The sequence below is a fragment of the Dictyostelium purpureum genome, assembly GCF_000190715.1.
Source record: "Dictyostelium purpureum unplaced genomic scaffold DICPUscaffold_63, whole genome shotgun sequence".
Lineage (NCBI taxonomy): Eukaryota > Evosea > Eumycetozoa > Dictyosteliales > Dictyosteliaceae > Dictyostelium > Dictyostelium purpureum.
Window position 1 is genome coordinate 29306 of NW_003519400.1, and position 11326 is coordinate 40631.

General features: G+C 25.0%; 4 protein-coding genes across 4 annotated transcripts; all 4 read left to right on the forward strand.

Moving 5' to 3' along the window:
- The first annotated feature begins 8 nt into the window (after nucleotides 1-8).
- Nucleotides 9-2605, forward strand: DICPUDRAFT_46613 (uncharacterized protein). Its single transcript, XM_003286121.1, has 5 exons — nucleotides 9-267; nucleotides 349-477; nucleotides 539-1451; nucleotides 1529-1791; nucleotides 1872-2605. Exons 1-5 carry the CDS (start codon nucleotides 236-238, stop codon nucleotides 2563-2565), a joined length of 2031 nt encoding a protein of 676 aa, XP_003286169.1. The 5' UTR covers nucleotides 9-235; the 3' UTR covers nucleotides 2566-2605.
- A 1271-nt stretch (nucleotides 2606-3876) lies between these two features.
- Nucleotides 3877-4245, forward strand: DICPUDRAFT_150124 (uncharacterized protein; the record flags this gene model as incomplete). The annotated part of the gene is made up of 1 exon (XM_003286122.1): nucleotides 3877-4245. The coding sequence occupies one exon, from the start codon at nucleotides 3877-3879 to the stop codon at nucleotides 4243-4245; it is 369 nt and encodes a 122-aa protein (XP_003286170.1).
- Nucleotides 4246-4612: 367 nt separating this feature from the next.
- Nucleotides 4613-6186, forward strand: DICPUDRAFT_150125 (uncharacterized protein; the record flags this gene model as incomplete). The annotated part of the gene is made up of 2 exons (XM_003286123.1): nucleotides 4613-5851; nucleotides 6070-6186. The coding sequence occupies 2 exons, from the start codon at nucleotides 4613-4615 to the stop codon at nucleotides 6184-6186; spliced, it is 1356 nt and encodes a 451-aa protein (XP_003286171.1).
- Nucleotides 6187-8050: 1864 nt separating this feature from the next.
- On the forward strand, nucleotides 8051-9404 carry DICPUDRAFT_150126 (uncharacterized protein; the record flags this gene model as incomplete). The annotated part of the gene is made up of 2 exons (XM_003286124.1): nucleotides 8051-9301; nucleotides 9378-9404. The coding sequence occupies 2 exons, from the start codon at nucleotides 8051-8053 to the stop codon at nucleotides 9402-9404; spliced, it is 1278 nt and encodes a 425-aa protein (XP_003286172.1).
- Nucleotides 9405-11326: the final 1922 nt, after the last annotated feature.

Here is an 11326-nt window from a genome sequence, read left to right on the forward strand (position 1 = left end):
TTTTTTTTATTCGTCCTAAGCGAAAACAATTATCTTTCTTTATTTAACTTTTTTTCTTTTATATATAATATTAATATCAATGGATATTAATAATATATAAATCTTTGTTTAACCTATAATAAATATTGTAGTTTTGTAATATAAATCTTTTTGTTACCACCTAGTAATAATAGAGAAAAATAATAATAATAAAAATAAATAATTTAAAAAACAACATTGTTAATATATAATAAAAATGGATGTAAATGAAAGAACACATTTACTAGGGTAAGTTTATGGATAACCTAAAGGTTATAAAAAAAATAATTAAATTGACATTAATATCTTTTTAATTAATAAATAATTTAGACAACCACCAACAATATTAAACATTATAGAGAATATAGAAAATGATATTGACGATAATCCATCATCATCAATGATGAATCCGTTGGGCAAATCAATGGAAACAATAGATAAAGTAGATGAATTAGAATTGTATGTATGATTTTAAAATTTTTAAAAACATCTTGAATATATATTAATTTTTTTTTTTTAGTACATATTGGATGATGAAAAAAAGACAATGGTCAAGAATTCAAAGAGGTACATTTTCAAATGAAAAAAGAGGATTTTCATTACTGTGGTTTCTATTTTTTATGGCAGCATATGGAACATATTTATTTTTACAGATTTATCACTTCGAAAGAAAGGATGGTTATATTTTAGAGTTTATATTGATGGGATTCATATCATTTTCACTAGGTTTATTAGTACCAAGATTTGCAATGATAGTTAGAATAGTATTTTTAGAAGGATATTCAACTCTATATCTATTCTTTATATTCAACCTCTATTACAAGAAACAGTATTATATACCATTAATATCAGTTGGAAGTGGATCATTAGTATTTACAATTATTTGTTTCTTTGTATATCCATACATTATGAGATGTGTATTCTCAATTACAGGTGCAATTACATTGAATGTGGATAAAGAAGAATGGGTAAAAGGTCAATCCAATCGATTTGAAATAGAAAAAAAGAGCATTTTCCAAAAACCAACCAAAGTTATCTACGAAGGTCCATTAATTGATGGCAGACCACATGGTATAGGTACATGGATGGATACATCCTATCAAGGCGAATTATTAACAGGTTACTGGGAAGATGGTATGCCATTAGGTCCATTCGAATCTTTTGTTCAAAGTGATACAAGATCTTTACTTGTTAATCTTCGTATTATTTATGGTACAAATGGTGGCGGTAAAAGTTTTATTGATAGAATTCCATTAAATACTGGTGTAGCTTCAATCGAATGTTGTGTTTCTGGTAATTTCTTTAAAGGTTACCCAAAGGTATCAATGATTAAAGGTCCTGATCTTTGTAAATGTTCAAATCAAAATTGCTCATGTATTAGCTCATTATTAAAAAAAAAATGTTGGAGACATATTGATGATGATAAACAATTAGTAGGTACAACATATATATATTTACATAGGTTTATTATTTAAATAAATTTATTAATTTTAACTTTATTTTTTTCTAGACATCAATTGTTGTTTCATTAGATAAAAAAATGGATACTTTAGCAATTACAGGTTATAAACCTGAATCTGGGAAAAAAAATAAAAAAATTTCAATAACAATGACAGAAAATAATAGGTTAGTTGCAGATAGTAGTTGGATTTCAAGTGAATCAAATGAAGGAATTTTATTCATTCATGGTTATGACCATGATTTAAAAGATGCTCTTAAAAGATTTGCCCAATTTTTAGCATTAGGCCATTTTCCAAATTATATTAAACCATTGTATGTCATTTTGTTATATATCAAAACTTTTTTTTAAACAATTTCATATATTAACAATTAATAAATTTTCTTTAATATAGTGTATTTAATTGGCCATCTTCAACATCACCATTACTTTATTGGTGCGCACATTCAGTAGCATCAGATAATGATAATCACAGAGATTTACAAAAATTCATAGAGTCTTTAGGACATGCTGGAATTAGAAACTTACATATTATGTGTCATTCAATGGGCACAAGATTCTTTTTAAGATCATTTAGTAAAATTAAAAAAGCATTCTCAAAAGAAAAGCACATTAAACCTCAAGAACATTCAAACCATCAAGTAAACAAACCAGAAAAGAATAGTAATAAAATCAACCTTACCAATTTAATCTTTTTGAATCCAGATTACGAAATCAATACATTTAAAAATGACTATGATGAATTAAGAACATATTGTCCAAGAATCACAGTTTATGCAGATCACAGAGATGAAGCAATTAAAATGGCATTTAGAATTACACAAAAAAGAAATCTTGGTAATAACATTTTTGGCATTCAAGATGATATGGGTGGTCTTTTAGATGTTGATATTATTGATACCGGTGATTTAGATTCAAATATGTCGGAACGTCATCATTCATTCTTTAATATAAATCGTTTAATGGTTGATGATCTACACGATTTAATTGTAACTGGTAAAAGAGCAACTGAAAGAACTTCAAGATTAAAGTCTGTCAATAACATTTTTAGATTTTCAATTTTACCAAGTAATGTTGTAGTTGTATAAACATCCTCATTAAATAAAATAAATAAAAATATTTTAATACATTCATCTTTTTTTTTTTTTTTTCTCTCAATACTTTCAAAAGCTATAATAAAGATAAAGATAAAGGTGTATATATAAATGAAAAAAAAAAAAATTAAATAAATAAATTTGATAATAATAAAAAAAATAAAAATTAAATATATGCACAAACAAAGAAAAAAAATAAAATAATACACATTAATAAATTATATATTTAAGAAATTTTATAATATTTGTGTTTTAAATTGCTCCCATCACTTTTATCCTAAATTGATGATGGTAACATGATTTATTTATTACTTATATTTAATTTTAACATCAAATTTTCTAATTTTATATTTTTATATTTTTATAATTTTTGTTTATTGAATTTATAAGTTCTGTACTCTAGAAGATGGTTTGCAAAGTGAAGTTGGTAAAACTGAGATTTGGGGTAAATGTTGTGGAGGTACCAGTGGTTAGGTTAGATTTGAAGACTTTTTAAAAAAATTAATAAAGATTTATATGTTTATATGGTTCTTATTAATAAAATAAAAATATATTTTTAGTTGTTTTTGTGGTAGCCATTAATTTTCATTGATATTTCAGGTACTTTAAAATTATTATTCAATCAAATTTATTAACCAATTGTTTTTTTTAATTATAATAATAGTTTTTTAAAAATTTTTCCACAAAAGGATTTTTTAAATGACATCTGTTTTAATTTTATATAAAAAATAAAACATTAATCTCATATCACCGCACTACGCAATGGTTTTATAGTGTGGGGTGTGTGGTACAAATTCCTTCTTTTAAAATAAAAAATTTTCAAATTTAAAAATTTTATTTTTTTTTTTATTTTTATTTTTATTTCACCCACATTGATCATCTTTTAACATTATTCATGTAAATAGTAAACAAAAAAATAATTATATTCCAAATATTAACAACTTTTAAAAAAATATTTTTTTATAATTACAGATATACAAAATAATTTATATTCAAAAATGGAACAAAAAAATAAAAAAATAAGAACCATCCCAACTGTTGATCCAAGAACAATAGAAGAAATAATTAATGAAAAACTTGCCAAGGATTATGAAAAGGAAATTGAAGAAAAAAAAGAAGAAATTATTGATAAGAAAATAAAAATTCAAAATATTACTACTGGAAATAAAAGACCATATTTTTATAAAGAAGAAATTGAAATTTCTAGATTAGAAAATGAAATAAAGGATTCAGAAGAAGAAATAATTGAAAAGACATATTTATTAAAAGAAAAAGATCGTGCAAGAGAAATCCATGCTTAGAAAAATGCAAAAAGAAATTGAGGAATCGGAACAATCCCTTGGAAACGCTCAAGAAGTTTATGAAATCGAAGAAACCAATCTTGAAATTGAAAAATCCAATTGTAAAGAAATAAGAAAAGAACATGAAAAGCAATTAGAAATTCTTGAATATGATATAGATGTTATAAACTTTCAAATCGAAATCATGATCAAAAAAAATAAAGAAAAGGAAAAAGAAATAGAGAAATTAGGAAAAAAAAATGAACACAGATATTTAAAGAAGCAAGCTTTCGAATCCCTTTTGTACCAATCTGTAGAAGAAACCGAGAGATTAGAAATGGTTCTAGGTCAAATGGTTTTTACAAGATTAAATAAAATGAACATTGATAACTAGATCATGTTCATAAACTTTTTATAGATAAATTTAATTTAATAAAAAACACTGTATATTTTATTTTTTTTATATTTTATTGATTTTTAAAATTTATTATACTCCATAATTTTTTTCCATTGCACACTGTTTAAAATTTTTTAATTTTTTTGAACAGTGTTAAATTTATTTTTTTTTTTAATTTTCTTTCATAGTATTTTTAAAAATTTTTTTTTTATTTTTTTTTTTTTCTTTATTATTTTATATACATACAAATAATCATATTTTTATTTTTTCATTATAATATTCAGCACATATAATAATTTTTAATAATAACAATAATAATTTTATATATTTATAAAATAATTTACAACTTAATTAATATTTAAAAATGGATTTATTACTTGTTTTTTACTTTTTATGTGGTATCGCCAGTTTCTCATTAGCATTTTTTATTAATAACAAAAAATACAATAATTATAATAATAGCAATCCACAAACAAATCCATATACTCCATCGACAGTTCAATCAAAATCCTCTTCATCAGCACCATCAGCATCAGCATCTGCCTCTGCCCCTGCACCATCTGCCCCTGCACCTGCCTCTGCACCATCTGCCTCTGTATCTGCATCATCAGCATTAGCATCAGTATCATCAGTATCTGCACCATCAGCATCGGCATCAGTATCGGCATCATCTGCATATGCACCTTCTGCCCCATCAGTATCAGCATCATCAGTATCAGCTCCTTCTGCTCCTTCTGCACCATCAGTATCTGCACCAGCTGCACCATCAGTATCTTCTCCATCTGCACCATCAGTATCTACACCATCTGCACCAGCATCTGCATCTGTATCGTCTGCACCATCACCATTATCAAGAACCAAGAAAATTAGAAAGCCAGTATCTAGAAATAGTTTTGCAGGTGCATCCACATCAACTGGCTATAGTCCAATGAAGAAAAGACCATTGGAATTAGATAATGAAATTAATTGTGATGGAACAATTTTAAAAAAACATAAACTCGAAGATGAACAGAGTTTATATAGAGACAATCAAATATTATTTGAAATGGAAAGATTAAGAGCAGAGAGAGAAAGAGATGAAAAAATAAAATTAGACCAAATTAAAAGAGCAAGAGAAATAGAAAGAATATCAAGAATTTACAGAGAAAAGGAAGAAACTGAAAGAATTCAATTAAATCAAATAATTCAAAGAGAACAAGAAATAAAAGAGGAATATGAAAAAAGAAAATTAGAGAGAATTCAGAAAGAATTAGAACAAGAAAGAGAAGAAAAAGAAAGAAATGAACAATTTAAATTAAAATGCATCCAAAGAAAATTAAGAAGAGATGCAACAGCAGATATTCAAAGAGAAAAAGAAGAAAGAAAAAGATTAAAGAGAATTCAAAAAGAAATAGAACATGAAAAAAGAAGATTAGAACAAAAAAGATTGGAAAGGGCCCGTTTAGAAAGGGATGACAAATGTACAATTTGTATGAACGAAATTGAGACCAGCGAACTCGCTTCTATTGCATGCGTTCATAGATTCTGTTATGTTTGTATCGAAGAATGGTCCAAAAGCTACCGTACCTGCCCAAACTGTAGATTACCATTTAACAACATCACAGTAAGTAATCCATTAAATTTATATTAATACATAATAAAAAAAATATATTAATTTATTTCATTTATAATTTATTGCAGAGAGTAGCTAGTGCTCAACGTTTATAGGGTAATGAAGATAGAGATGAAGATGACAATGATTATATAGATATCGATCAATATTGAAATTGATGGCGGTTAAATTAATAGTTTAAATTCTTTATTCATTGTTTCATTCATTAGAACTCGGTGAAGACTAAATTATTAATAAAATCGTTTCTTTCAATTATTGAATTCGATGGAATTAAGAAAAGTCATCCACATCATCCAAGAATCAACCATCTTTATCAACATTCGTAATAAGAAATAATGCATCACACTAGTTCAAATCTACAGAAAAATTCTAAAGGTCCCACGTTCAAATATTACAAAATAATTCCTAAGGTAACTATAATTGATATTCAGATAATTATTATTATTTATAAATATAAAAAATACTAATATATAATTTAATTCTTAGTTATGTTAAATCCAATTTTTCATTTGTTTCCTCCAACACACTCTTCATTTGTCTTCTTCAGGTAATTATTATTTTAATATTAAAATAATTATTTTTTTTTTAAAAAAAAGACACTAAAATTTAATTTTAATTTTTTAGCTCTTTCTTTTTCAATATCTACCGTTTTTAGTTACAAATCAAACACTGGGTATACTGCCTATTCTTTCTTTTCAGCATCAATCAGAAATCAATCATTGGGGTTCTTGTCTATTCTCTCTTTTTCAATATCGAAACATTTTAAGTCGCAAACATCGGGGTTCTTGTCTATTCTTTCTTTTTCAGTATCGTCCCATTTTACGTCACAAATCAAACATTGGGGTTATGTTATTCTCTGTATTTATGGTTTTTAATTTGGTCTAATTAAGCTCATCCATCAACTATTCCACCTTCAACACCTACACTAATAGAAGCTATCTAAATATTTCATTAAAAAAAATCAACTTTTTAAATAAATACATATAAACAAATATAGATATAACTATATAATTTCTTTTTTATTAAAAATTCAGTATCTTTCTTTTTATAATTATTTTTTGATTTAAAATATAAATAAAATGCAAAAATAGAAAAAAGTTAAAAAATTTAAAAAAATTTAAAAAAAAAAATATTTTTTCAAAATAAAATCATTTTAATTTATAAAAATTTAAATAATGTTTTCGGAACAATTACAGTCATATTTTGAACCAACATAACAATAATGATAAAATAATAAACATATGAGAAAAAACTATAGATCAATTTGTTTATATGATCAAATTTAGCATAATAAAAAGTAAAGTTTAGAATCAACCAATGGGTCTGATGACACCTTTAAAGAGCACGAAAGAAAAGAAATTATTAACAACTTTATGAAATCTATTGATCCGTATCAAATATTTGGCATCAATAATAATAGCAACAATAATCAATTCATTGATCAAAAAATGGTCAATAACAAATTTATACAATGGGCATTATTGTTTCATTCAGATAAAAACTGCAATTCCAAAGACAACTATTCAAACGAAGCTTTTAAAAAACTATCCGATTTCCGTGACAAACTTTTTAAATAAATAATAAACTATAATTTAAATACATTTTAAAAAAATTAATATATTAATATAGTTTATTTTTAAAATGTAAATATTAATATAAACTATATTTATTTAATTAAATTTTGATAGCAGTAATAAAAAAGCAAATTTTTAATTATCTTTAATTTTTATTTAATTTTATTAATTTGAGTTTAAAAATTCAAACATTTTAAAACCAATTTTATCATATCCAACACTGATTCTAATTTGGGTATATTGTGGTGATAATGGTTTCATAAAATTGCAAACTTTAGTGTGACATAAACCCAACGAAGTTTATGAAATTATATTTTTTCTTCAAGTTGTATGTATCATTATCAACCACACTTTTTCCTTTTTCATTAAACACTGTTTAAAATTTTTTAATTTTTTTGAACTGTGTTAAATTTACTTTTTTTTTTAATTTTCTTTCATAGTATTTTTAAAAATTTTTTTTTTATTTTTTTTTTTTTCTTTATTATTTTATATACATACAAATAATCATATTTTTATTTTTTCATTATAATATTCAGCACATATAATAATTTTTAATAATAACAATAATAATTTTTTATATTTATAAAATTATTTACAACTTAATTAATATTTAAAAATGGATTTATTACTTGTTTTTTACTTTTTATGTGGTATCGCCAGTTTCTCATTGGCATTTTTTATTAATAACAAAAAATACAATAATTATAATAATAGCAATCCACAAACAAATCCATATACTCCATTGACAGTTCAATCAAAATCCTCTTCATCGGCACCATCAGCCTCAGCATCTGCCCCTGCACCATCAGCCTCTGCCTCTGCCTCTGCACCATCAGCATCTGCCTCTGCCTCTGGTCCATCTGCATCTGCATCAGTATCTGCACAATTTGCATCAGTATCAGTATCAGCATCACCTGCACCAGCATCAGTATCAGTATTAGCATCTTCTGCACCAGCTTCATCAGTATCAGCATCTTCTGCACCAGCATCTGTATCTGCACCATCATCATCATCTACATCATCTGTCTCTCCACCATCAGCCTCTGTCTCTGCACCATCACCATCTGTCTCTGCACCATCACCATCTGCACCATCACCATCAACCTCTATCTCTGCACCATCACCATTATCAAGAACCAAGAAAATTAGAAAGCCAGTATCTAGAAATAGTTTTGCAGGTGAATCCACATCAACTGGCTATAGTCCAATGAAGAAAAGACCATTGGAATTAGATAATGAAATTAATTGTGATGGAGAAATTTCAAAAAAACTTAAACTCGAAGATGAAGAGAGTTTAAACAGAGATAATCAAATATTATTTGAAATGGAAAGATTAAGAGCAGAGAGAGAAAGAGATGAAAAATTAAAATTGGATCAAATTAAAAGAGCAGCAGATATAAAAAGAATATCAAGAATTTACAGAGAAAGGGAAGAGAGGGAAGAAATTGAAAGAGCCCAAATACTTCAAAGAGAAAAGGAAATAAAAGAGGAATATGAAAAAAGAAATTTTGAAAGAATTCAAAAAGAAAAAGAAGAAAAAGAAAAACATCAAAGCTCTAGATTAAGAAGCCTCCAAAGAAGAGAAAGAGAACAAAGAGCCGAAATTGAAGAGAGAAAAAGATTAGAGAATCTTCAAAAAGAATCACAAAAAAAAGAAAGAAAAGAAAAAAGAAGATTAGAACAAGAAAACTTGGAAAGGGACCGTTTAGAAAGGGACGATAAATGCACTATTTGTATGAACGAAATAGAGACCAGTGAACTCGCATATATTGCATGCGTTCATAGATTCTGTTATGAATGTATTGTACAATGGTCAGAAAGCTACCGTACCTGCCCAAACTGTAGAAAACCATTTAGGGATGTTAGAGTAAGTAATTCATTAAATTTATATAATACATAATATAAAAAATATATTAATTTATTTCATTTATAATTTATTGCAGAGAGCAGCTAGTGCCGAACGTTTATAGGCCTAATGAAGATAAATATGAAGATGACAATGATTATATAGATATCGATCAATATCGAAATTGATAGCGATTAAATTAATAGTTTAAATTCTTTATTCAATGTTTCATTCATTAGAACTTGATTAAGACTAAATTATTAATAAAATCGTTTCATTCAATGTTACAATTATTGAAATCGATGGAATTAAGAAAAGTCATCTACATCACCCGAGAAACATTCATCTTTATCAACATTAATAGGAAATAACACATCACATTAGCTCAAATCTACAGAAAATTCTAAAGCTTCCACGTTCAATTATAACAAAACAATTCCTAAGGTAACTATAATATTTAGATAATTATTATTATATTTGAATATAAAAAATACTAATATATAATTTAATTCTTTGTTAGATTAAATCCAATTTTTCATTTTTCAGTCAACACATTCAGTAGTCTTCTAAAGGTATTTATTAAGATAATATTTTGCATAATTATTATTTTATTTGAATAAAAAAAGAACTTAATATTTATTTCATATTTAGCCAATATCTTTCTTTTTCATTATCCACACGTGCTCGCTATTTAAAGTCTACAAGGGGGACGCTTAAGGTAACTATAATGTTAATATTTTCATAATTATTTTTTTTTAAAAAAAAAAAAGATACTAATATTTAATTTTAATATTTTTTAGTTTAAAATCTAATTCTTTCTTTCTCAATGTCAAAAGGTTTGCAAAGTATACATTGGGGGTTCTTGTCCATTCTTTCTTTTTCATTATCAAAATATTCTAGGTCACAAAACAAATTTTGGGGTTCTTGTCTAAGCTTTCATATATCAGAGATCAAGCATTGGGGTTCTTGTCTATTCTTTCATATTCATTATTGACACATTTTAAGTCATAAAACTATCATTGGGGTTCTTGTATATTATTTTTCAAATCGTCCATCAACTATTCAACCTAAGCCATCAGATGCAATCAAAATATTTCATTAAAAAAAAAAAAAAAATACACATATAAATAAATATCAGCAGATATAACAAAATAATTTCCTTTTTATGAAAAATTCAGTATCTTTCTTTTAATAATTATTTTTTGATTTGTTTGTCTATATAACATTTTGTTAATAAATAAAGTTTTCATCTAAAAAAATTCCATACATATTTATATTTTTTTAATTTTTTTTTATAAATTTTTTTTTTTTTTTTTTGATTAAATTTTTATGTATATTATTAAAAGAATGATTGTTAAACAGAATAATTTCAATAATGGATTTAACTAATATGATTTATAATAGCCTCGATTATAATATCAAATAGATGTTTAGTTAAATGATAATCCTTAGGTCCTTAAAATGTTTCGAAACATTTTAAGTCACAAAACAAACATCGGGGTTCTTGAATATTCCTTCTTTTTCAGTATCGACCCATTTTACGTCACAAATCAAACATTAGGGTTATGTTATTCTCTGTATTTATGGTTTTTAAATTGGTCTAATTAAGCTCATCCATCAACTATTCCACCTTCAACACCTACACAAATATTTCATTAAAAAAAATCAAACTTTTTAAAAATAAATACACATATAAACAAATATAGATATAACTAAATAATTTCCTTTTTATAAAAAATTTAGTATCTTTCTTTTATAATTATTTTTCGATTTGAAGTATAAATAATAATAATTAACCAAAAATTTAATTATTTTTTTATTTTTTTATTTTTTTTTATCATCATTTTTATAAAAAAAAAAAAAAAAAAAAAAATTTAATTTAAATGAAAAATAAAAAAAAAAAAGTATTTTATTGAATAGATGGTTGTAAAAAATTTTACTGAGGAGTTTGAAAAAATCCTTCACTTTTGAGTAAAGAGGGGGAAAATGAAAACAAAAGTTTAGGCCCCTGCTTCATTTTTGGGGAAACCACTTTCCATATTTAGG